This window comes from Telopea speciosissima, chromosome 9, assembly GCF_018873765.1.
Source record: "Telopea speciosissima isolate NSW1024214 ecotype Mountain lineage chromosome 9, Tspe_v1, whole genome shotgun sequence".
NCBI classification, from domain to species: domain Eukaryota; kingdom Viridiplantae; phylum Streptophyta; class Magnoliopsida; order Proteales; family Proteaceae; genus Telopea; species Telopea speciosissima.
The window spans coordinates 13,444,542-13,471,475 of NC_057924.1; the positions used below are offsets into that span (position 1 = coordinate 13,444,542).

Genomic DNA, 26,934 nt, shown 5'->3' on the forward strand with positions numbered 1-26,934 from the left:
AAATATATTTGACACCTTAAGGGGTGAGAATATATTATAACTCTGAAAAGGTTTAGAATGCAAGATTCTAAGAAAGGAAATATTTTTTTTTCAGACATGGCATTACACTTTCTAAGTCATGATGTCCTCATAGTCCAGAAAACATAGAAACTATGAAAGGGTACTTTATGCTTTGGCAGTTGAAAGCCTTATGTATGCAATGCAGTGTACTACACCAGACATATGTCATGCAGTTGTTATGGTCAGTAGATATTAATCAAATCTTGGACATGAACATTGGACACTGTCAAGTGCATCGTGGAGTACTTGAGAAGCACAAATGAATATTTCCTCGTTTATAGTGCAAATAACTTGTCAGTAGTAGGGTATACAAACTCCAACTTCCAGTCTGATAAAGACAATAGGAAGTTCACTTCTGGGTTGTTGTTCATGTTAGGTGGAGGGGTAGTTATATGAAGGAGTGCAAAGTAGAAATCAATAGAAGATTCCACGATTGAGACTGAGTATTTGCCAGCTTGTGAAACAACCACGGAAGTCCTATGGTTGAAAAAGTTCTTGACCCACCATGAAGTTGTACCTGACTTCGTCAGACATCCTATGTCTCTGTTATGTAAAAACAAAGGAACCATTACTTAAGTTAAGAAACTTAGAGCTCATCAAAAGAACAAATACGTTGAATGGAAATATTATCTCATTCAGGAGATCATACAGCGTGGCGATATCTCTATTGCCAAAGTTGAAATTTGTCTGACCCTTCAACGAGGAGTCTCACACCTGTTGTATTTAATAAACATGTTGAAAACACGAGTATAAAAGTTATTAGGCATTGGTTTTAATGTACAATTGTGAGACTATTGTTGGATATTTTGACATTTGATGTGTGTCCATCAAATCGAATTTAATGTAATTAAATTAATTAATTATATTTTTCATTTTATACTTATTATAATTACTTTATTTTTGTACAACAGTCTAATAGTACTGTTGCATGTTCTCAACTATAGATAGACTTGGGCACTTCCGTATAGTATATTTCTCCAGTGGAAATTGGATGGAAATATAACAGGCAATTTAATATGTTGAACATTGATCCATTTGAAATTCTAGATGGTTCATCGCTAGTTGTGTTTGGCAATAGAAATTATCGGCAGTGTCTTTTTCTTGTATATGAGTGACACTTACTGTTATATTTATATTTTGACCATTTGTGGCGGGCTAATGATTGATGTCTACCAATTGAGACTGACTACACATCGAACACTCAACGTACACGTTATGAACGGTGATGGAGATGATACTCGATAACATTTCCACTGCCCATTTAGGGAGAACATCCAAGTAATAAATTTGTCGACTTGTGACTGATTGAAATCCTAGCCAGGTAGCTGTTTTTGTAAAGAGTTTACAAAAGATGTTTTTATAATAATATATTAATTAGATTATATTAGAAAATTGATTTCAAATTGTTTTGGATTCAGTCATTGGTCATGACACTCTCATAATTAGTTGCAAAGTATTTAATTACATGGTGATGATTTTATTCCATGATTGTTAAGTCTATTGTGGATGTTAGTAATGTGAGGGGAGGGGGAGAAAGTGTAATGAAAATATGTAACAATAAGGTTAATTTTTAGATTATGCCTTTTATAGTGTCGTCTTTTTGTGCAATTAAGGACAATTTAAAGGCGACCCTTTAGGATCACACCACTTGGCACAATCTTGTCTGTTAGATTGTAATCTCCTAAGTTAGCTTCTTCTATTTAAAAGAAGTTTGGCTGAAACCCTAATTGCACTAAGCATACTTTGACCTTGTGACCGTGTGACTGCAATGGTACCATAAAATGATAAAAGTAGGTGACAGTGCTCCATGTTTTCATACGCGGTCATACATACTGCATTGAAAAACCTTATACTAATAAAGAAATTATTCTTTTCTCACGCTTTCCTATTCTTTTTCTCATTCCTTTGTTATTTTCTCTGCCTTATCAAACACTTCTTCTCGTTCTCTTCCCCTAAGATCAAGATGGATTCCTTGTCTTCCTTGGAAGAACTTCCCTTGTTATAGTATCCTTCCTCTTGAAGGGATGAGTCCATTGTCAATGCCTATCAAGACACTAAAATCTCTAATCCACATCGATGGTACTATACAATTAAGGGGAGAATTTTTCTTGCCAATGTTTTTAGGCCACCTGTTGCGTCAAGAAATCGTCGAGCGGTCCTGCGAGTGCCGTCACCTGCAAGTGGACCAAAGGGGTCAACAGAGACAACCGGTGTGGTCCCGGCCTAGGGCTCTCCGATGCCAAAGTTAGATCTCCTGGCGCAAATAGATGAATAGTGATTATTCAGTATGAGTTTAGATGTCCCCTGATGGGGTTGCGTACCTTGCCTTTTATAGTAGCATATGGCGGTGTATGGCGGTGTGGAGAGTCCCCGTTTGATGGCGATTGTGCCGTTGAGTGGATAGAGGCCCTGGGTAACGGGGCTCTATCCTGATTGGCCATCTCCCCGTGGGAGGGAGTGTCCTGGTGGCATCAGGATCCTTGGTGGATAGATACCTGCGTGTGGTGATAACGTCCTTGGTGCTTGAATCCGTCTGGATGACGTGACCTCTAAGCGGCGGTCTAGAGTCCTGGTAGTGACATGAGTCTTAGCGATACGATCGGATCGTAGATGGGTGGCCCCCACCTCACGTGCCCACGATGTTGTGCCTGGGTGCAAGCCGCGCCTGGGTGAGGCTGCGCCTGGATGTGTGGCTGCGCCTAGGTGAGGCCGCGCCCAAGTGGTGGCCGCGCCTGAGTGAGGCCGCGCCCTGGTGAGGAGGCCGGGCGGCCTGGGTGAGGCCGCTCCCTGGTGAGGAGGCCGCGCCTGGGTGAGGAGGCCGTGCCTGGGTGAGGCCGCACCCTGGTGAGGAGGCCGCGCCTGGGTTGGGTGAGGCCGCGCCTGGGTGAGGAGGCCGCGCCCTGATGCAGGGCCGCGCCCGAGTGGTGGCCGCGCCCCCGAGTGGTGCTGGGACCCCGGTTCGTTCCCCTTAGCTATGGAGCGGGTCGTCTGTGACACGTGGCGGTCTTTGATTGGCCCGGTGAATATTGGATGTATCATTTGCCCCCCACTCTCTTGGGATAGGATGTCCAAGAGAGTAGGTGTCTTTGCATAGTGAGGGGTCCGCTGCGAATAGACTTTCCTGTGGGGTTTGCCTGTAAATCCACTAATGAGGTAGGAGAGGTTGGGGGTTCAAACCTTACCTCCTACACTTTTTCTTTTTGTTTTTTGTAGGTATATGTTCCTTCCTCTCCCTTCTTCTTTCACTTCTCATTTCTCTTTCTTACTTTTTGTCTCCCCTTTTGCTCTCCTTTAATTCCCCCTTTTTGTCTTTTGTCTTCTCTTTGGTGCCCACCATGTGCTTGTTTTTGGGTCACCTCCACTAGTATCCATTTTGCTTGATTTTGGGTCCTTGTGTTGGGGTTGTGTTATCTTGGTGCCTTGGTTTGCTTGGAAGGCTTGAGTGGTGCTTGGCTTGAGTGCCTTGCCTCTTGTGACCTCTATCCCTTGATTGTGCCTCGTGGTGTGGCTACGTCATCGCCGTGTGCTTGCCCTTCCGCGCGGTCACCTTTTTTCTGAGGTAAATCGATCCCCCCCTTTTCTTTTTTTTTTTTTTTGTATGGTGTCTCCTCGGTCTCGGTGAGGCCGCGCCTGCGGGGTGTGGCCGCGGTGAGGCCGGGCCCTGCGGGTGTGGCCGCGCCCTGTGGATGTAGCCGTGGTGAGGCCGCGCCTGCTGGTGTGGCCGCGGTGAGGCCGCGCCCTGCGGATGTGGCCGCGGTGAGGCCGCGCCTGCTGGTGTGGCCGAGGTGAGGCCGCGCCTGCTGGTGTGGCCGAGGTGAGGCCGCGCCTGCTGGTGTGGTCGCGGTGAGGCCGCGCCCTACGGTGTAGCGGCGAGGCCACGCTGCGGTGTGGCCGGGTGAGGCCGCGCTGCGGGTGTGGCGCGGTGAGGCCGTGCCCTGCGGATGTGGCCGCGCGAGGTGGCCGCGCTGAGTGTGGCCGCGCTTTGGTGTGGCCCGCGCCTTGCGGGTGTGGCCGCGCCTAGGTGTGGCTGCGCCTTGCTGGTGATGCCCCGCCTATGGTGGCCGTGGCGTGGGTGTGATGGACCCTCGCTCTTCTTCCCTGTTCTTCCTCTTGTATGTGATGGATCTGCTGTTTATATTTCGCGGTGGCATTCTTTTCATTTTTCTTGCCGACCGGAGATTGCTTTCTCGAGTAAGTAGTTCGTTCCCCTCTTGTCCTTCATGTCGTTCCCGGGTGACCTTGGCCCTGCTTCAGTCGGGGTTGGATCTTCAGAGGAGCGTTCCCCCGGATCGCCTTCTTACGTGGGTACTCCCTCCTCTATACCCTCCCCTAGTGATGCGATGGAGGAGTGGGACCTTCTAGTGTCTCCGGTCCCCGTAGGGATCGTCGACCCTACTGGGCGGCATCCTCGGCCGCCGGTCCTGGCGATAGGTTAGGCCCTGTTGCTAGCATCTTGTCACCTTCTGACTTGGTTTCCCTCCGTGAGGAGTTCCATATTCCCGCCGAGGTCATGTTGCGTGCTCCTGGGCCTAGCGAGTATGCCTTCTCTCATCGTGCGGGGGAGATCTGTCTCTACCGTTCATTTTTCCTCCAGGGCCTTCGCCTTCCTATCCCTCGCTTCGTCGAGTTAGTGTTAGAGCATTGGCACCTCACCCCTGGGCAGGTGTTGCCCAACTCTTGGAGGGTGATCTTGGGTTTCTATGTCTTCTTCGCCCGCCTGGGGCGTGCCGCCACTGTTGCCCCTTTTCTCCCACTTTTATCTGTTGAAGAAGGGGAACCATGGATGCTATCACTTTGCTCGCCGCGTGCTCAAGGGGCCCTATGCCTCTGTGGAGCTTCTCACGGGGATCACTAGTCACGTGAAGTATTGGAGGGATCGCTTCTTTTTGCCACGGTCCCCGATGCCCATTACGTGTTAGGGAAGTTATTGACCTCAAGAGGGTCAATCGGGGGCTTGGTGAGTGATTTTGAGGGTGACTCCCTCAGGCTGTGCTGGTCGCGATCCGTTCCACGTCCAGGAGTTGGACTCGGAGGTCTTCTGTCTCTCTGGAAGCGAGTCTGGTAAGAGCATTGTCTTTTGTACTTGATTGGCATGTTGGTATTTGAATGTATGTGTCATCCGATTGGTTGGTCGATCTATACGGTGGATACACGTCCAGGACTTGTTTGCTCCGCGCAATCTGTGGAGGAAGGCCGCTTCTCAGGGTGGTCCATCTGCTGGAGTGACCGATGTTAGTGGTGCTTCTGCGCCTGTGGTTGTTGGAGCGAAGCGGAAGGGTGGACCAGGACATGCCCGCGTGACGAGCTCTGGCGTGCGGGTCCTCCTTCCCCGTACTTCTCCCGGTGACGATGGCGTTCCGGGCTGCGTGCCCTCTGCCTCCCTCTGTTGTTCCTTCGGATCTTCTGTTGCCCCTTTCCAAGGGGAAAGGTGTGAGTTCCTCGGTGGTGCGCACCTGATCTTCCCAAGTGGGTGAGTCCTGGTGATCACCTTGGGCGTCTTGGGAGGGCTCGACCTTGGCCGAAGCCGGCGTGTCACGGGAGTGGGTGGATAGGGGCGGGCTCCCTACCGCGAGGATGGCCTTGCAGAGGCTTAGTGATGCTTGCGCTCGGACCCTCTACCATGACATGGCTTCGGTGAGTTATTCCTTTTTCTGTCTCATCATGTCCATTGCTCCATTTATTTTTACATTATTTTATCGCTTGCCATGTTGATTGTAGGTCCATCACCGTATTGCTGAGGCGGTGCTTCGATGGAGGGTCACGCTTCTCGTGAGGTGCGGATACAACGCACCTGCGTGGCGTGGAGAGGAGCTCCGGGTCGGTCGATGCCCGTGAGAGGGCCGAGGCGCGCGCGAGAGGGTGTCGGGAGCTGTTGTGGCATCGGGAAGCTCCTAGAGGTGTCGAGGAGCTGCGTGTGACCTCTCGGTGCGGCCGAGAGCTCGGCTAGGGTTCTTGCTTTGGAGGAGGAGCTTCATTCATTGAGAGGAAGGCATGAGGTGGAGTGGCATTTGCGAGTGAGCGAGCGTGGCTGAGTTCCAGGCATCCTCTGCGTTCTCGACGTTGTATCGGCGCGACTTCAGCCCGCCTATGAGGGAGGGGTCCAGGGACTTAGCCGCTTGTGTCTGGAGGTGACCCCGACTATGACTTCTCTGTCTTGGGGTTCTACGAGTTTCTTGCGGCGCTTAGGGTGTAGGCGTGGTGGAGAGCGCTCCGGTGTCGGAGGTGGAGGCTGCCCGCTCGAGGGGGATCTGCTGCGCGTCCTCTGAGGCGGACATGATGTCTCCAGCTGGGTCGGAGGTGACCCACCACTCTGTGATCCCTTGACCTTACGGTCGTCCCGATCCTGTAGACGTCTCAACCTTTTTTCCTTTTTTTTTTTTTTTTTTGAACTTGAGTTGTAACTACTATGACTTTTCTATGTGATCGCTTTTGCTTTTCTTTGATTGCCTTTTCTCTTGGTGATTATTTGCGCGTTGATGCTCTCTGACCCTTGATAGTTAACGCCTTAGGCGTAGAGCCTCAATGGTGGGATGGCGCCTTAGGCATGAAGCCTCAGTGTTGGCATGTTGCCTTAGGCTTGAAGCCTCAGTGTTGGCATGTCGCCTTAGGCATGAAGCCTCAATGTTGGCATGTCGCCTTAGGCATAAAGCCTCAATGTTGGCATGTTGCCTTAGGCCGAAGCCTCGGTGTTGGCATATCGCCTTAGGCACGAAGCCTCGGTGTTGGCATATCGCCTTAGGCATAAAGCCTCAATGTTGGCATGTCGCCTTAGGCATAAAGCCTCAATGTTGGCATGTTGCCTTAGGCACGAAGCCTCGATGTTGGCATATCGCCTTAGGCACGAAGCCTCAGTGTTGGCATATCGCCTTAGGCATGAAGCCTCAGTGTTGGCATATCGCCTTAGGCATGAAGCCTCAGTGTTGGCATCTCGCCTTAGGCATGAAGCCTCGATGTTGGCATGTTGCCTTAATGTAGTGGCCGTGATTCGATTGAGTGGTAGGAGAAGACAAGTATTCTTGCAACATTTCTTTATTTTGACTGAAATTCACATTGTCCTTGATGTCGTCTACTGCTACTCCTACTGCTACTGCTTCTGTTATCACTACCACTACTGCTATGCTTCTACTGGTAGTACTTCTTCAGATGTTCTGAGTTCCAGGTACGGTCTACCTTCTTGCCCCCTGGAGTCTTCAAGCGGTAAGTCCCTGGGCGTATCTGCTTGGAGACTATGTAGGGTCCTTCCCAGTTGGGTGACAGCTTCCCCGCCTTCTGTGGCTGCGATGCACTTGCCCTCCGTAGTACTAAATCTCCCTGGTGGAATAGCCTTTCCTTGACCCTGGCGTTATAGTACCTGGCAGTACGTTGCTGGTAGGCGACGTTCCCTTAGTAGTGCTCTTCGCGGACCTCATCTATAAAGTCTAGGTTCGCCGCGATCCGTCGACATAGGTGCGTTCATTGAAGTGCAGAACCCTATGGGACATAGCGTGAGACCTCTACCGGCGCCAATGCTTGATGCCATATGTTAGGCGGAATGGGCTCTCTCTTGTGGGCGTCCGTACTGTAGTTCGATATGCCCACAGGACGCTTGGTAGCTCTTCTACCCACTTGCCTTTGGCTCCTTCTAGCCTTTTCTTGACTCCTTCCAGTAGCGTTCTGTTGGTGACCTCCACCTGACCATTGGCCTGTGGGTATGCTACCGACACAGGCCGATAGTCGATGTTGTAGCTGTGACAGAATGCTTGGAATTTAGGGTTGTTGAATTGTTTTCCATTGTCTGAGACGAGGATCCGTGGTACCCCGAACCTATAGATGACGTCGTCGCGGACGAACTTCTCCATCTCTGTCTCTGTTATCTTGGCCAAGGGTTTAGCTTCAACCCACTTGGTGAAGTAGTCGATCGCGATGACCAAGTGCTTTCTGTTTCCTGGTGCTGCGGTGAAGTTGCCTAAGATGTCTAGTCCCCACATGGCAAAAGGTATGGGGTTGAGGATTGATGTCAGCTTGGTGGCGGGTAGATGGGGTACTGGGGCGAACAACTGACATTGCTCGCACTTCTTGGCATATTGGATGGCCTCCTCTTGTATTCGTGGCCAGTATAGTCCCTGGCGGAGGATTTTGTAGGCTAGGGCTCGTCCCCCCATGTGGCTTCCACATATCCCCTCATGGACTTCGGCTAGGGCGTACTCTGCCCCCCTTGGGTCCTAGGCACCGGAGTAGTGGTGCTGTTGCCCCCCGCTTGTACAGTACCCCGTCTAGGACGGTGTACTTTGCAGCTCTCATCCTGATCTTCCTTGCTTCGGCCTTGTCTTCTGGTAAGACATCGTTCTGGAGGTAGTTGAGTAGAGGGTCCATCCAGCTAGGTCCCTTCGTGATCTCGTTAACCTGCTTTTCCTTATACGTTGGCTCATGCAGGATCTCAACATAGACTGCGCTAGCCAAATTTTGGAGTTCCTCATTGGCGAGCCTGGATAGGGCGTCAGCGGTGGCGTTCTCCTCCCTGGGAACTCGAACCATCTCAAACTTCTCGAAACCCTCGATCAATGCTTGAGCGCGTGCTAGGTATGATGCCATCCTCTCATCTTTTGCCTCATACTCTCCATTCACCTGATTCACCACGAGCTGGGAGTCGCTCCGGGCGGATAGGTGTGTGACTTGGATGGCTTTGGCCACCCAGAGTCCAGCTAGTAATGCCTCGTACTCTGCTTCATTATTGGATGCTTGGAAGGTGAATCGGAGAGCATATTGGATACGAAATCCCTCGGGGCTGGTTAATATGAGCCCAGCGCCGCTTCCTGCTGCATTGCTTGACCCGTCCACGAACATGTCCCACGATCCGTGATCCTTCTATTCGGGCTCCCCTGTTTGTGACTCGATCTCGGGGGTACACTCGCAATGAAATCTGCAAGAGCCTGGCCTTTGATGGCTGTCCTTGGTTGGAACCGATGTCATGCTCACTTAACTCCACCGCCCATGCTATCAATCGTCCGGAGACGTCCGGCTTGTGCAATATCTTCTTCAAGGGTAGGTCTGTGAGGACTGTGATGGTATGGGCTTGGAAGTATGGTCGTAGCTTCCTGGCTGCCATTACCAATGCATAGGCTACCTTCTCGATCCTAGTGTACCTGGTCTCTGCATCGATCGGGACATGGCCGACATAGTAGATGGGCCTCCGGACTTTGTCTTCTTCCTTCAGCGATCTGCGCCGACCGCGACAGGGTGGCGGCCGAGTAGAGCCGCAACTCTTCGTTAGGTTCGGTCGCCCAGCGGTGGGCTCTCTAGGTACTCCTTCAATTCTCCGAACGCCTTTTGGCACTCTTCCGTCCATGTGAAGTCCTTAGGGCTTCGGAGGTTCTTCAATGTTTTGAAGAATGGTAAGCACTTATCACCTGATCGTGACACGAACCTGGAAAGGGCGGCAACCCTTCCATTCAACCTCTGCACTTCCCTGACCGTTCGAGGAGGTGCCATCTCTTGGATGGCCTTGATCTTGGATGGGTTGGCTTCTATTCCACGGACTGAGACCATGAACCCCAGGAATTTTCCTGACGTTACACCGAAGGCGCACTTTGCAGGGTTTAGCTTCATCTGGTTCCTCCTCAGTACTGTGAATGCTTCCTCTAGGTCGGTCAGGTGTTGGTTGGTGTGGACGCTTTTCACGAGCATGTCATCCACATATACCTCCATGTTGCGCCCGATCTGCTCCTCGAACATCTTGTTGACCATTCTCTGGTAGGTGGCCCCTGCATTCTTTAACCCGAACGGCATGACGTTGTAGCAGTAGTTCTCTTTGTCCGTCCGGAATGCGGTGTAAGACTCATCATCCTCATACATGAGGATCTGGTTGTATCCGGAGTAGGCGTCCATGAAACTCAGCATCTCATGGCCGGCGGTGGCGTCGATCAGTAGGTCGATCCGGGGCAGTGGGTACTCATCTTTTGGGCATGCCTTGTTCAGGTCGGTGTAGTCGACACACATCCTCCACTTCCCACTTGGCTTTGGTACCATGACCACGTTGGCGAGCCAGGTTGGGAACTTCTCCTTTCTGATGAACCCTGATCGGCTTAACTTCTCGACCTCCTCCTTGATTGCTGCTTGTCGATCGAGGGCGAAGTTACGCCGCTTCTGTTGAACGGGCTTCCTGGTTGGGTCGACATGTAGTCGGTGTTCCGCTATGGAACGTGGTATTCCTGGCATGTCGGAGGTCGACCATGCAAAGACATCCATGTTCGCTTGGAGGAGGTGTCCAAGCCCTTCTTTCTATTCCTTGCTTAGCGAGAGCCGACCTGAACGACCTTGGAGGGGTCATCTGGCGAGGGGCCATGGGATGAGGTCTTCCACTGGCCTTCCCTTCTCTCTGTCAGTTCATCTCTCTGCAGTCATGATCATGCTCTCTAGGCGAGTGCCATTCCACGGTGTTGCCATTATTCTTTTTCATGAAGGTGGCGTAGCACTCCCTTGCTTTCTTCTGATCTCCTCGGACTTCGCCTACCCCATTCTCGGTGGGGAACTTCATCTTCAGGTGAAGTGGTGATATGACTCCTCTAAGGGTGTCGGTGATGGTCGCCCTAAGAGGCCGTTGAAGGACACCACGGACTTGACTACCATAAAATTTACCATGATGGTTACTTGTTGAGGGTGTACCCCGAAGGTGACGGGTAGCTCTATGGTACCTCTGATGGAGGCGGTGGCACCTGAGAATCCATGGAGATAAGTGGGCTCTGGTTTGAGCTGGTCATCCCCGAACCCGAACTGTCGATAGGCATCCAAGGAGAGTACGTCAACAGACGCCCCTGTGTCTATCAGTACCCTGTGTATAGGTCGATTGGCTACCTCCACCTATACTACCAAGGCATCTTCATGCGGGAAGTTTAGTCCTTCCAGGTCTTCATCCGAGAAGGAGATCACCGCCTCAGTCTTGGCTATCTTGCTAGGCTTCTCTGCCACTCCCACGAACCTGGCATGAGCTTTAGCTTTTCTGGTGGACTCTTGCCCTGGTCCTCCAAGTATGGTGAGGATAGGAGGTCCCTTGGTGCCACTAGGTTCTGTGGCATCTCTTCGCTCTTCTGGGCGGTTTCTCTCTCGATCTGTTCTTCTTTCTTCTCGTCTCGGTTTCACTCTGTCTCCATCACGACCTCTATCTCCTTGGCCTGAGCGGTTGTCACGTCTCCCCTTCACATACTTGTTCAAGCTTCCTGCTCTTACCAGTTGTTCTATCTCTCTCTTCAATTGATAGCACTCCTCTGTGTCGTGCCCATTCTCTTTGTGGAAGAGACAATATTTGTTAGGGTTTCGCTTCTCGGCGCTGCTAGCATGGGTCGTGGCCAATGGAGTAGGTCACGGTCCTGGATCCGCATGAGTATCCGGGACTGGTGGTGTTGATGGTGTGAACTTAGGGGTGCTTGCCCTCTCACTTCTCTGGGCGGCGGTCTGTCCTCCTAGATGGGCGGTCGCTCTTCTCTTGTCGGCGCTCTGTCCTCGACCTCTTACCCTCTTTGCGGTCATCAGGTGCTGACCTCTTGTTGTCCTGTGGCTTGGCCTCGATTATTTTTGTTCTAGCTTGTAGTACCTCGGCCATATTTGCAAACTCGTTGCACCGCTCCAGGAGCTCTTTCATAGTCCTGGTCTCATGACGTGCCAGGTCCTTGATCAAGTCCAGGTCCCTAATACCTCCTGCTAGGGCTGCATCTTGTCCGGTCATCCAAGTCTCGAACCTCCGGGGACTCCTTGGTGAACCTGGTAACGTATTCCCTGAGAGATTCCCAGGGTTACGTACCACGTTTAGTAGATTGACGGTGGTCTTCTTCTGCTTGACGCTGCTTTGGAAACGGGTGACGAACTGTTCGCATAGCTCTACGAACGAGCATATAGATCTCGGTCGTAGCCTGGAGAACCATGATGTGGTTGCTCCCTTGAGGGACGCATGGAATGCCCGACAGGATACCATGTCTAACCCCCCATACAGCGTCATCATGCCATTAAAGTAGTTGATGTGGTCATTAGGGTCAGTGGTACCACTGTAGAGTTCAAAGGTGGGTAGTCGAAACCTGGAAGGTAGTGTGGCTGACATGATCTCTGCCGAGAAGGGGTGTTGTCCAGGTATGGAATGTGTCTCGCCTTTGGTCTGCTTCTTCAACCCTTCCAGCTTCTCATCCAGGTCGCGGAGTCTTTGATCGAGCTCCTCGTCCTGTGTCTGCCCCCCACGCCTAGCCGGACATTCGCTGCGACCCCGTTCACGCTCTCTCCTGGATGTCCCCTCCCGCCTTGAGTGTTGGCGGGATGGTGAATGGTCATGCCGTGATGAACCCTGTCGTGAAGGTGAGGGGCTTTCTTCTCTGCAGGTCCGGCTTCGTCGTGGTATGTGACCTTCTTCCAGTCGTCCGTCGAACACAGACCTCCGGACCGATCTCTGCGGGCTAGACACCCTCGCCCTGGGTGTTGGAGTCCTCCCACGTTCTGACCGTGGCGAGAGGTCTCTTGTTCTCCTGGGATGCTGGGAAGGCTCCCCCCGCTGCGGAGTGGGGGTTGCCTGTCGCGCAAGTCTCTCTGATCTCGCGCCCCTGGGAGATGATCTCCTAGGGTTTGGCTCTTGTTGAGGTATGGACTCCACCCTTGCTGATGGTGAAGTCCTCCGACGGTGAGATGTCGCACGCTGCGTCAGGTATTCTCGAAAGAGTCGTTGTTCATCGAGGATCTGTCGTTGCAGGTCGTTGATCTGACCCACAGTGGCTGGAGCATTGGGGTCAGGTGTCACCTCCACCACCACATCGTCGGCCTCGTCATTGTTGGGCTCGGCGATCACGAACTGGTCATTAAGGGGGATCTCCTCCTCCAGAGGGACATGGTCCTGGTTGTTGGCTCTGCGGCGAGAGCACTCTGGGGGTGGTGATCCATTCCTTGCTCCGTTGTTGGTGGTGGTAGTCTTCCTTCGTGCCATTGAATGAGTATGGAAGCGAGCTAGTAGCTGTAATGGCTAGCGTCGTTCCCACAGACGGCGCCAATCTGTTGCGTCAAGAAATCGTCGAGCGGTCCTGCGAGTGCCGTCACCTGCAAGTGGACCAAAGGGGTCAACAGAGAGAACCGGTGTGGTCCCGGCCTAGGGCTCTCCGATGCCAAAGTTAGATCTCCTGGCGCAAACAGATGAATAGTGATTATTCAGTATGAGTTTAGATGTCCCCTGATGGGGTTGCGTACCTTGCCTTTTATAGTAGCATATGGCGGTGTATGGCGGTGTGGAGAGTCCCCGTTTGATGGCGATTGTGCCGTTGAGTGGATAGAGGCCCTGGGTAACGGGGCTCTATCCTGATTGGCCATCTCCCCGTGGGAGGGAGTGTCCTGGTGGCATTAGGATCCTTGGTGGATAGATACCCGCGTGTGGTGATAACGTCCTTGGTGCTTGAATCCGTCTGGATGACGTGACCTCTAAGCGGCGGTCTAGAGTCCTGGTAGTGGCATGAGTCTTAGCGATACGATCGGATCGTAGATGGGTGGCCCCCACCTCACGTGCCCACGATGTTGTGCCTGGGTGCAAGCCGCGCCTGGATGTGTGGCTGCGCCTAGGTGAGGCCGCGCCCAAGTGGTGGCCGCGCCTGAGTGAGGCCGCGCCCTGGTGAGGAGGCCGGCGGCCGGGTGAGGCCGCTGGTGAGGAGGCCGCCCCGGTGAGGAGGCGCGCTGGGTGGGTGAGGCCGCTCGGGTGAGGCCGCGCCTAGGTGAGGAGGCCGCGCCCGATGCGAGGCCGCGCCCGAGTGGTGGCCGTGCCCCCGAGTGGTGCTGGGACCCCGGTTCGTTCCCCTTAGCTATGGAGCGGGTCGTCTGTGACACGTGGCGGTCGTTGATTGGCCCGGTGAATATTGGATGTATCACCACCCATGAAATCAGAAAAAGTAAATATATTCACACATCTGTGTGCGTTCTCATTGCCCCTATGCTTGTGCAGGCACTTTATGTCCAGTTTATTGGGGCTGGAGAACACTAACCGATCATTTAGCCCCTGCACCAACATGGTAGCAAATGAAAATCTGTACAAAGACATTGATTTGTGTGTAGGCACAGAAACCAGACTAATCAAGCGACCTGTTAGCATTATTTTTCCTCAAAATTAAACTTTTTTCTTTTCTCAACGAAGGATAACATTAAAAGATAATTTGGAATTTTCAATGATATCAAACTCAAGAACATTTCTGTATTTCTGTATCAAACACTCTCTTTACAATGCACAAATTGAAAGTTAAAACATGAAGCTCTTCAAAAATCATTATTAGATAGCCCTTCATATTTCAGTTTTTAAATCCATAAGTTACATAAGGGTGTAACAAGAACGATGAGAACTTTCAGCCAGAGATTTCAATGGCCATCACCTTTGGCTTCTTCACTTCTTCCTTGGGCACCGTGACAGTAAGAACTCCATTCTCCATGGCAGCCTTCACCTGATCAATCTTGGCATTCTTAGGCAACCTGAACCTACGCAGGAACTTGCCGCTGCTACGCTCAACCCGATGCCAATGGTCACTCTTCTCTTCCTTCTCTTTGCTCTTCTCTCCACTGATCTGGAGAACTTTGCCTTCCTCTACTTCAACCTTCACTTCTTCCTTCTTGAGCGCAGGAAGATCAGCTTTGAAAATATGGGCTTCTGGGGTCTCCTTGCAATCGATTCGGGCATTGGCAAATGCAGCTGTTTCATTGGAGAATTGGGAGCGAGGTAAAGATAGGGAAGTTGAGAAGGGAAAGTTGTTGAATGGATCCCAAATATCCATTGAGAATGGATCGGAGATGGTTCGCCGGCCATCAAAGAAGCTTGGGATGATTGACATTGCCACTGATTTAGGTTTTATTTAGAGATTGACACGAATTGCAGAGAACTCTTCACAGATTGCTCGATGCTTGGTGTAAAATTTCCTGAACGTTGTGGAGGAAGAACATGAATCATGTCTTTATAAAACAGGGGAGGGAGGATTCCAATACTTTCTCGGGTTTTCCTTCACCTGGCTTTAAAATTTCCGTGAAACTATTGAAAAGAGAAGACAAGAATCTGATTGTTTCTTCGGATTTTCCTGAACATTCTAGCATTTTCTCAGCGATTTGGAACTTTTTATAACCTAGCCCTAGATTATGGACTGTTAATGTGTGAGCCAGGAACCCAAGCCTCCCAAATTGATTTCTGGTGCTTTCCTTGATTCTTCTTACTTCGGATTTTGTGAACATTCTAGAAACTATTTAAACGTTCATAAGAGGGATTAGCCTATTTATTGAAAAAAAAAATTGGGTGAATTACACATCGTCCTTTGGTTTTCAATTGAAACTCAGATTATCTTTTGATTTTTAAAAAAACTCAAATCACCCCCTGATTTAGACCCCAAAATAACAAATTAGTCGTGATGTTAGTTCTGTCACTTGTTAAATGATGATGTCACCTAGTTAAATAAATTTAAATACCTAAACTATCCTTTATTAGTGTTGATTTACGATTTTACCCTTGCAACTAAAAACCCCAAATTCATCCTTTTCCTCACACCTGACTCAATCTGGAAAGGCTTTATGACCTGCGACTAAACCTAATTCGATCCTCTTCCTCAAATCTACAACTCAATTTAGCCTTACCCCTTGCCCAATGAGCATTTACTAATTTCCTCAAAATTTAAATCCATCAAAAAACAATTTCCCCTAATTTTCTAGTGAAAATATGCATAAAGAGCAAAATGGGAATATATTTATGGAAAATAGCATAAGTACTCTAAAAAATGCACAAAAATATGCGTGTTGATTTCCTGCACTTCTAAATGGCATGCAAACCCTGAGATGGTCAATTTAGACTCTAGACATGTCATGATACTTTAATAATGCATAAATGCCACAATTATGGGAAATGAAAAAAATGCATTTAATAAATAGACATAAATCACATAATATGATTAAAATAAATAAAAACATTTAATACAGTGTAATAAAACACATCACAATATTGGAAACACCGAGCAAAGTGAACATGATTTTTTAAAATATTTTTAGATCAATTTTTGCTAAAAAAACAAATGATCACCAAATATCCCTAGGGGGTTAAAATGTTAAAATAACATACACATATTTATAGAAAATGAGTGGGGACCATTCAATAAACTAAGACACATATAAATACATCACATAGATTTTCCCTAGGCATTTTATAATAGTTTTTTAATTTTGACAATAATTACTAAAATACCCCTTTGAGGGTAATATGGTAAAATCCCAAAATATGATTGCAAGAACCAAATTAGTTCAAACCAAAGCCCATATATGTAGAACAAGGCATCCTCTTTCACCTTAGCAAAGAAACAGAGTTCAAATTGAGGTCCAAAACCTTCTATTTTTCAGAAATGACTAAAATGACCTAGGGGGAAAATTGTCCAACATAAATACACTTGGACCTCAGGGAAATTAGGGCACATCAAACTCCCTGTGAGACATGTTATGCCATTTTTTATTTTTTTTAGAATTTATGGAGTTCATAAAGTACTTTTGAAACTCAATTTATGTGAAAACATCTAATTCAGATCTTTCCTGGTGATTTGTTTTCTTGATTATCCAATCAAAGGCTACACAACTTTAGTTGACTATATTAATTGAACAAATCTATATTTACATTCACATAAGAATCAAGTCTAGCTATGCGGCTATGGTTCAAATAAGTGGAACCTGCTAGGAATTTATTAGAATTGGCATGAATCATGGAAATCAAGCACGAATCGTTCAATTAAAATTGGTCAGACTCAGAATCAGGATTGTTTGATTCCTATTCGATTTAATCAGAATTTGCGATTCCTCGAAACATGATTGTGGCTGCTTCTTTATTGAATCTAACACAAAGTTGCTTAAACATCTATGGATAATGACTAAACACTACTCTTCCCACTCCCCCTTCCCCCTGAAAAACTGAGAAAATTTCCTCGATCAACGAGATAAGAAAAAGAATTACAAAACAAGTAGGTTTGATTTTGTTTTACATTTACTTTTCTTGTAAATTTACTTATGTTGTAATTTTTTGTTTCTTCGCATAGATTTTAAAAAGTATACCCAAAATAAAATTTCTAAACCAAACGTATTAGTTGGAATTGGGGAATATGTATAGTTGGTACATAAGGGTGGGAATATGGTACTTATAATAGGATCTGCAAAGTGTTAGGTTTCTGTTTGTTGAACACAAACTAGTTCTTATGAATCTACATAAAATAACAGGTTATGGCTAAAACACTGAAGAACCATTGACGTTCATCAGATGACAAAGAAGCATCTCATTAAAACAAATGGAGTTTTATGTTATATTTTATTCCAATGCCCTAGTCCAAAGTCTTTATATGGGCTTCTCTTCGAATTTTTGATTTGCAGTAGAAATTACGATTGGATTGATCAGTGATTATAGGATTTGATTTTAGGGTTCATCTTCCCCAAATGGTTTAGGATTTGATTTTCAGTTTCAAACCCTAAACGATTTAGGGAAGATGAGGGCAATTTGATCACTTTACTTTTTAATTTTGGTGGGTTTTTATCATAAAGGCATTTTGGTCATTACATTCCCCGAAACTAACAGGTAACATCTCAAATTAACGGACTAGACTAAAGTGCTACACTGTTTTGAAAGTAAGGGAGAGTTTGCAATTAGAAAAGTTGTAAAGATGCATTTAGACAAATGGGCATTTTCAAGGGGGCATTGTAAAAGAACCCTTAAAACAAATGGAGCATTATGTTATATTTTCTTCCAATGCCCTAGTTCAATGTCTTTATATGAATGTAAATATATGTCTGTTCATTATATAACCATGTAAAGAAAGATACATAAGACTCTGTTTGGAAACTCAAGAACACAAATCACCAAGAGGAATTACTTTGGATCATGTGGGATATAGAAGCATCAATTTTTTGTTGTCCCCCCCTCTAAAGATCTGATTGAATAATTACAAATTGAAACCTAATTTACTTTGCATGTTGGTATCTTTTATCTTGAATTTAGTGAAACTTGGCCTTGGGATTTCCATTGACATGTTAGATTGTTAGATCGTATGTTATTTAGAGCTCACCCAAAATGACAATTAAGAGTCTTAACTCCCACAGTCCAAAGGGAGGTTAGATTTTCTCAAATATTTCATTACAACCATTTCCACCATTAAGAAACAAAAAAACATACCAAATCAGAGTCAGAGATGCCTGCCATGTAATTCTACTCTATTTATTTCTCATGCACAACATTTCAACCATTTGAATTAGTTTGCAAAGGTGAGCAAGCCTCAGGTACAGTATACCTGGAACCTCAAGTCAGTGTTCCAAGTTCCAACCATTATGGCCATTACATCTGATCACTTCAAAATAAAATCCCAAAACAACCATCCATCATTGATTATGAGAATTTTGTCATAATTTCATTAAATGAACAATGCCACTTCCATCCATTAGGGTGCAGTATAATATGGTGGAATCCACACCATAATATAACAATTGAGCATCACATCACTTCTCTTCAACTTGTGGCGAACTGTTGGGGGGGGGGGGTCCTTTAAAATTGCCGCATTTGACACCAACAGGGCAAGACATGGCTAATTATTGTATTTGTGAAGCAATGCACCAGGAACAATTTCTTCTTTTGGTTATTAAGAGCTTTTTTTTTAAAAAAAAACACAATAACAAAGCTTCAGTAGGGTCCCATCTTCTTCCTCCTCTCTTTTTTTTTTTTTTTTTTTTTTGCTTAAATATAATGTCAGTATATACAATGAAGAAAATGAAACCAAAAATGCAGAGGGTGGGGGGGGAAGAAACTTAGAGGAAACAAGCAAAAACATGTAGCCAACCTGATAACATCAACAGAACTGTTAATATATGAAGCCTTCTGCTTCCTAATTTCTTTGAAATGTGAGAGGGACGTACATAGCACTGTTTCATGAAGATCCTTGAGTGAGTCTCTGCATTTCACTTTGATCATTAAGGGTCTCAAGCAGGAGAGGAGGGGCATACTGGGCGTTCCCTTGATGCTCCTCGGAATCTTGGCAGAAAGACAGGATGATGGTGTCAATTGACATCTCCACTACTGCAAAGAAAAGAGTTGCAACAACATAGCCAAGCCACCAACACACCTACACAAACATAAACATGAATGCATTTTTGACAACGCATATTGCAAGTTGGCAGAATAAACTACTATACACCATCTATTCATATGATGTTGACTATATCACCCAAAAAAAAAAAAACCCATGTTATGCAAAGTGGAAAATTAGAATAAAATACATAAGTATCATTTAAAAAATCAAAAGGTTATTGCATAATAATGTGGCAGATCCTTGCATACAAAGGGGTTTAAGGAGCAGTGTCCTTGGACAGATCAGTCTTAGACAATAACAATCTGGATTGTTCTGGATCAGTCAATCCACCACATATAACAGATCGGGCTGTTCTCATCCAATGACGAGATTTAAAATCTGTGCATCTTGCAACAACTGAGTGGAGATCAAAGATCCGTGCGGTCAACCCCATTTAGTTGGAATTTGTACTCCTCTTCGAGACTTAGAACAGAATTTTGGGCAGTTCAAAGCGGTATGTAGCTAAGAAGGGTTGATGCCATAGAGTTTGTGTTGATGTTGTATGCCCCCTCTTTACCTGTATCCCCCCCCCCCTCCTTTTTACTTCTTTGTTATTATTCTATTATCTCTTACAGGATCCATGTAACCGACCCCATTAAGTTGGGATAAGGCTTTGATGTTGTTGTTGTTGTTGTTGTTGTTGCTGTTGTGCATCTTGCAACAACTAAAAGTAAAAGAAGACTTTCCAATACCTAATCTTTCCTTTTTCATTTGTAAATGAAGCAAGAACGTTGATCTTCAGCCCAAATTGCCAGTCCCAAAGCTAAAGAACAAGGGTTTTCATAGTTTAGCCGCTTGTAAATTGTTAACAGCCTTGGGAATTAATGCTTAGATGATCTGATCGATCACCCCAGCCTCTTATTTATAACAAAATCAAATTACAGCAAGATATGAATTCCCCCCAATCCTATTCCTACTAGGAATTCCCACTATAACTAGGAATCCCAAATAGAAATCGTATAGGGGGGGAAAACAGGAATAAAACAATTAAAACATAAACAAAATAAGTAATAAAAGCCAACTAGGATTAGGTTACCCCTAGTGGGTAACGTAGCCAATCTCAACACTCCCCCTCAAGTTGGAGCAGAGATGCCGATCATGCCCAACTTGACTAGATTGGGATGAAACAGCTTCCCAGACAATCCCTTAGTGAAGATATTTGCAAGTTGATCAGTAGACGTCACAAAGGGAATGCAAATCAGCCCTGCCTCTAACTTCTCTTTGATGAAATGCCTATCCACCTCAACATGCTTGGTACGATCATGCTGTACTGGGTTGTGTGCTATGCTGATTGCAGCCTTGTTGTCACAGTACAACATCATAGGAAGACAAATAGGAACACCAAGATCTTGTAGCAGCCCTTTAAGCCAGAGTAACTCACAAATACCCTGTGCCATAGCTCGAAACTCAGCTTCGGCACTAGAACGAGCAACAACATTTTGCTTCTTACTACGCCACGTGACAAGATTTCCACCTACAAAGAAGCAATACCCAGAAATAGACTTGCGATCTGAAGAACCAGCCCAATCAGCATCAGTGTATGCTTCTATCCGTAGATGACCATGCGTAGACAAAAGAATTCCTTTTCCAGGAGCTGACTTCAAATAGTGCAAGATACGAAGAACAGCCTCCATATGAGAAGAGTAGGGATCATGCATAAACTGGCTCAAAGTACTCACAACGACAGCAATGTCAGGACGAGTGTGTGAAAGATAAATCAGCTTCCCTACAAGTCTTTGGTGCCGGCCTTTATCAACAGGCTCACCCTCTTTCTCCTTGAGTCGAACAGTAAGGTCCATAGGAGTATCTGAAGGATGACAGCCTAGCAACCCGGTCTCAGCCAATAAGTCTAGGACATACTTCCTCTGGGAAAGAAAAATGCCTTTAGAAGATCTGGCTACTTCAATCCCAAAAAAGTATCGTAGTTTCCCTAGATCCTTAATCTCAAATTCTTGTCCAAGGAAGGTCTTCAACCGTCTGATCTCATCACCATCATTGCCAGTAACCACTATATCATCAACGTAGACTATAAGAACAATGAGTTTTTCACCAACCCTCTTTATAAAGAGTGTGTGATCAGCATTACTCTGCTTATAGCCTACAGAAATCATGGCCTTGTGGAACCGCCCAAACCATGCTCGAGGTGACTGCTTCAGCCCATAAAGTGCACGCTTCAGTCTACATACTTTTCCTCGGTTTCTGTCACAAGAGAACCCTGGTGGAATGTTCATATACACCTCCTCATCCAGTGTACCATTTAGGAAGGCATTTTTTACATCTAGCTGCTGCAAATCCCATCCAAGGTTGACTGCACAAGATAATAACACACGAACAGTATTTAACTTGGCAACCGGTGCAAAAGTTTCCTGGTAATCAATGCCGTATGTCTGAGTGAACCCCTTGGCCACGAGTCGTGCCTTATACCTATCCACAGTGCCATCCACCTTCTGTTTCACCACAAACACCCATTTACATCCAATGGTTTTCTTCCCAGGTGGAAGAACCACAAGCTCCCATGTGTTATTTTTTTTCAAGGCTTCCATTTCTTCCATCATAGCTGCCTTCCACTTTCCGTCTGATAAAGCTTCCTGCCAATTGTTAGGAATACGAACAGAAGAAAGAAAGGAAACAAAGGCACGGAAAGATGGGGAAAGGGAATCATAAGAAACAACATGAGATATGGGATGCTGAGTGCAAGTTCTGACACCTTTGCGAAGAGCAATAGGTAAATCAGGAACATTACCAGGTGGAGAGGCAGGTTTTGGATCCGGGTTCGGCAATTGGATGGGTACTGGAGCAACAGTTGATTGAACCTGCTTATGTTTCCTTGCATAGGTCTTCATATTGCTGGCATCAATCCTCCTCTGAAATTCACTAATAGTCCTCTGGATAGGAGTCTGGACTGGGGTAGCTTGCTCCCCTTGAATAGAAATGGTCTCCCCCTGTATAGGAACCTCTCCCCCTGACTCAGGGGAAGTACTAGGGGCAGGCCGAACTGGTTCAAACTCATGGTAAACAGACTGAAGTGGAGGTGGAGAGTCAATAGTCAGCACATCTTCACTAACACTCTCCCCCTGAAGAGGTGGGGACACATAATATGGAACATTTTCATGAAAGACAACATCCATGCTGACAAAAGTCCGGCGGGATGGAGGGTAGTAACATTTGTACCCCTTTTGGGTAGCAGAGTATCCCAAGAAAATGCAGCGGAGGCTACGTGGGTCAAATTTACCAGGGGACCTTGTATCCCTGGCATAACAAACGCAGCCAAACACCTTAGGTGGGACTATAAAGGAAAAAGAGTCAAGTAATAGCTCAATAGGAGCTTTTGAAAGAAGAACCCGACTGGGCAGCCTATTAATTAAATAGGCCGCAGTAAGGACAGCATCCCCCCAATAAAGGGAAGGGACATTGCGAGCAAACATAAGAGCCCTCGGCGGTTTTTTCTCTCAGCCACACCATTTTGGGCTGGAGTGTCGACACAGCTAGTCTGATGGAGGATTCCATGTGCAGCAAGGTATTTTTGGAACTGACCTTCCATATACTCTTTCCCATTGTCCCTCCTCAAAATTTAAAGAGGGGCATTAAATTGGGTCTTAATCAGTTGATGAAAGTGCTGAAAACATAAAAATACTTCACTTTTTGTGTGCATAAGGTATACCCAAGTGAACCTAGAATAGCAGTCAGTGAAAGTAACATACCACCGGTGGCCAGTCAGGGAAGCTTTCCTACTAGGCCCCCACACATCAGTATGAACGATATGAAATAAGGAAGAAGATCTTTTATTAGAAATAGGATAGGTTGAACGTGTCTGTTTAGCCCCAAGACACAAGGCTCACAAAAAAAGTCTTCCTTATTACAGTCTTTAACTAATGCTAGAAATAAATTTGATAAAGTACCTAAGGGGGGATGGCCTAGTCTAGAGTGCCATTTATGTAAGTCAAATGAGAAAGATGCCGAAGGTAAAGTCTAAGTATGTTTAGGATCGCCATCAAGTAGGTACAATCAACCATGCACTTTACCCGATCCAATCGTCTTCCCCGAGTCCAGTTCCTGAAAGACACAGTAAGTGGGAAAAAAGGTCACTTTACAATTCAGGGATTTAGTGATACTGCTAATGGAAAGAAGGTTAGTTGTAAATTTGGGAATATGCAACACAGATGACAGTGTAAGGGAAGGAGAACAACCAATGGATCCTTTTCCTGAGATGGAGGAGAGGGACCCATCAGCAATTTTGACTTTGTCCTTACCAGAGGCAGGAGAATATGTATTAAAAAGGCTAGAAGAACCTGTCATATGATCAGTAGCTCCGGAGTCTATGATCCATGGAGTGGATACTACTGATGCACAATGACCAGCAAAAGAAATACCTGTACGGGCAAAGAAGGAACCTGAATTGGCAGCAGACGTAGTAGAGGCAGTTGATGTGTTCAACATACGACGCAGAGCCTGAAGTTCTTCCTGGGAGAAACCAATGTCAGCAGTGGGAGTTGGAGCTACACTTTCAGTATGATTGGCTCTGTTTTTAGACTTAGCACGACCACGTTTGGCCTCAAAATCAGCTGGCTTCCCGTGTAATTTCCAACACTGAGCCTTAGTGTGATATGGTTTGTGACAATGCTCACACTTAACAGGCTCTTTGGTAGTAGTAGTAGAAGCAGCAACACTGTCAGAAGACGCAACAGAAGTGGGGCCAACAGTTTGTAAGGCTGATCGCTCAACTTTAGGAGTAATCATCATGGCAGCCCTTCGTGTTTCTTCACTGTGAACATAAGAAAAGGTCTCCTCTAGAGTGGGGAAAGGAACCCGTCCAAGAACTTGCACCCGAATAGGGTCATAGTCATCATTGAGGCCAGCCAGGAAATCATAGACACGGAATTGATCTACATAGGTGTGGTAGGCAGTAATATCAGCCTTGGGAATTAATGCTTAGATGATCTGATCGATCACCCCATCCTCTTATTTATAACAAAATCAAATTACAGCAAGATATGAATTCCCCCCAATCCTATTCCTACTAGGAATTCCCACTATAACTAGGAATCCCAAATAGAAATCGTATAGGGGGGAAAAACAGGAATAAAACAATTAAAACATAAACAAAATAAGTAATAAAAGCCAACTAGGACTAGCTACCCCTAGTGGGTAACGTAGCCAATCTCAACATAAATATTAGAGAATACATGACAAATCATTCATGGCCGTGACAGAAGATATGGGCTAGTCTGGACAGAAAGAATTGAAATTGACCCAAGTCTCTGATGACAATACTTAGACACTAATGTTCTATTAAGCAAGCATCAGAACTTGGTAAACTTAGGGCTTAATCGCTCAAGCCTCAGAAGTCCCACAGTTCTTTTTGTTTACATGGTGAAAACAGATAATCTTCAATCACAAATTTGTCGCGAAGAAATAAACTTAACAGATTTTTAGTATAGCGAACTATCAAATTGGTGAAAAGTGAACAGTTCTTTTTGTTTACATTGTGAACAACTGCTTGCTCAGTTGGTTGGTGGCTTGCCAGTTGGGTGCATGCCCCCCAAGAGGTCACAGGATCGACTCTCCTGTTTCACATTTGTGCCATAAAGCACCCCCCCCCAATGTCGTTGTGGTTAAAAATCTCTTGTAGTTCATTAAAGTCCCATTGGGCAGTTAGATCGGATAGACCCAAAAGAAAAGAACTATCAAATTAATGGGAAAAAAATACAATGCAGGTTGATGGCTTAAAAACCTATCAACTGCTTTTTTTTGGTGAATAAAATTATTAATTACCAAAACCCCAGAGGGGAAGAGAAAAAGGGGGGGAAGAACTATACAAGCCTCAAGCTCTAGGATAGCGGGTCAAAGGGCCGGAGAAGAGATACATCCAAACCCTAGGATACAATAATATGCATGTTCCTTGAGGAATCTAAAAGTAGCCTATGGGGGAGCATATGAAGCCTAGAGCTGACATCAAAGAAGATGGCTTTCCGAATCAAGTCAATGGAACGGGAGTTGGAGGTCCATCTTCGAAGATTCCGCTCCATCCAGATGTGTGTAATAGCACCCCAAACACAAGCTTGGCAGTGGTGTCACAGATAGAGCTGCCTGAAAAGGTCACATCCAGCCAGAGCCACTCCCTAGCAAAGGGTAGGGGTCTCTTACTGCGAGGCCAAATGGAGTTGAGGGCTTTCTTCCAAATAGAGGAGGCTTAGGGGCTAGAAAAGAAAAGGTGATCGGCATCCTCAATACCATTCCAGCAAAGAATACAAGAGGTGTTGACGGTGATGTGGTGGTGAAGGAGAAATGATTGGCTGGGGAGACATAGGTTACAGGTTCAACATTGAAAGGATGGCGGGGGATGTGGCCTTTAAACAAAACAAGTTTGTGCCAAGGAACTGAGGGGGAGTGGGGTCGGACAAAATCCCAAGCAGAGCTGGTACTAAAAATTCCATTCATGAAGGGGAGCCAAATGACCTTGTCCGAATGAGAGAGGTGGGGAGGGGGACAGGGGGAGGGAGGCCCAAACCTAGGTGAGACAAGGGTAGAGGGGGAAGGGGGGACCAGGCGCCTAGAGAGATGATTGAGGAGAGGGGCAGATTTAGGAATTTTTGAAGAGTAAACCGAGTAGGAACCTATGAGATTGTATAGAACTCCTAAGGGATGCTATGGATCAAGCCAGAGAGAAGTGGAGGTCCCATCGGCGATCACAGTGGAGGTGGCGCCTAGGACTAAGGGGAGGAGAAGGATTTTAAGCCAGACCCAAGAAGGGTCTGCAGGCTGGGGGGCTGTCCAAATGGAGTCATTTTGTAGGAGGTATGAGTAGACCCAATTCACCCAAATTGAATCATGTTTTGCGGAAACTTTCCAAATTAACTTGAGAATTCCCACAATGTAGCTGTCCATGAGAATTTTCAGTTTTAAAAATAAATTTCGTTTTGGTGGCCTTTTGGTTCAATTTGAAAATGATTTTTTTGGCAATTCGATTGTTACACTGAAATTATTCAGTCAAAATATGTTTTATAAAATTATAAATAAATAACAATTTCTATTATATGTAAAAACAAGTCTTAGAATTCAAAACAAAATACATAGGTTATTTCCTTATTTATTAGCCCAATATTTTTTATAACATGGGCATTCGATATTTAGTCAAGCCTATTTTCAAGCATAACATGTTCAATGAGTAGCCCAATAACCAATCTTTTACCTTTTCCATTGTGGGACAATATGGTAATAACAAGAGAATCTTGGGTTAAGTATGAGCCCATAATAAATATTAAGATCAAAACCCTTGGCTCTTGCTTCTTCTTGTAAATAACCTTCCACTTTTCTCGTTTCAGTTTTGCAGTCTCCTTTTAACTCCTCTTAAGATTTGCTAGTTCTTTGTCCACACAATTCGAGGGCTTATCAGCAAGGATGGAAGGAGGAGAATGAAGAGTATAGCATTGTTGAAGAGAGAGAGTGAATTTCTGGATCACCTTCACAAGAAGTGTTCTCTTCGTTTTCATCCGCCTTCACAACAATTTCAAACCTCACCTTTTCTTTCATGTTCATTTGAAGAAAAGAGCTTGATTGAGTTTGATCAGAGCTTCACTCTCACCTTTCGCTCTCAAGGATTGGTCACAAAGGAAACCCTGAAAATTGAGCCCTAGAATCTCCTGTTTCGGATAATATTGCTCCTCAGAACTGGATCATTTAGTATTAGGATGATTTTTGCAGAAAGATTCTAGAACACTATTTTGTAGTCATGGTTCAAAAACTCGTTGAAATTTCGACGGTTTTTTCTCTGATT

At 46.2% G+C, this 26,934-nt stretch overlaps 2 protein-coding genes across 4 annotated transcripts in view; both read right to left on the minus strand.

Annotated features, from left to right (window-relative positions):
* The window catches only part of LOC122640075 (choline transporter protein 1), an 87,611-nt gene that overhangs the window by 45,140 nt on the left and 15,537 nt on the right, over positions 1–26,934 (minus strand). For 2 of the 3 annotated variants that reach the window (XM_043833196.1, XM_043833194.1), the window contains one exon: positions 18,855–19,154. The exons of the other annotated variant lie outside the window; for it this stretch is intronic. In XM_043833196.1, coding sequence (XP_043689131.1) covers positions 18,960–19,154 — 195 coding nt within the window. In that variant the 3' untranslated portion in view covers positions 18,855–18,959. Of the gene's footprint in view, positions 1–18,854; positions 19,155–26,934 lie in introns of those variants that run through there. 3 annotated transcript variants of the gene reach the window in all.
* LOC122640076 (17.8 kDa class I heat shock protein-like) lies at positions 14,388–14,898 on the minus strand. Its single transcript, XM_043833197.1, has one exon. It carries the CDS (start codon positions 14,865–14,867, stop codon positions 14,388–14,390), a length of 480 nt encoding a protein of 159 aa, XP_043689132.1. The 5' UTR covers positions 14,868–14,898.

Coding starts and splice junctions, on each gene's coding strand:
- LOC122640076 (XM_043833197.1), bottom strand. CDS start 14,867: ATGTCAATCATCCCAAGCTTCTTTGATGGCCGGCGAACCATCTCCGAT.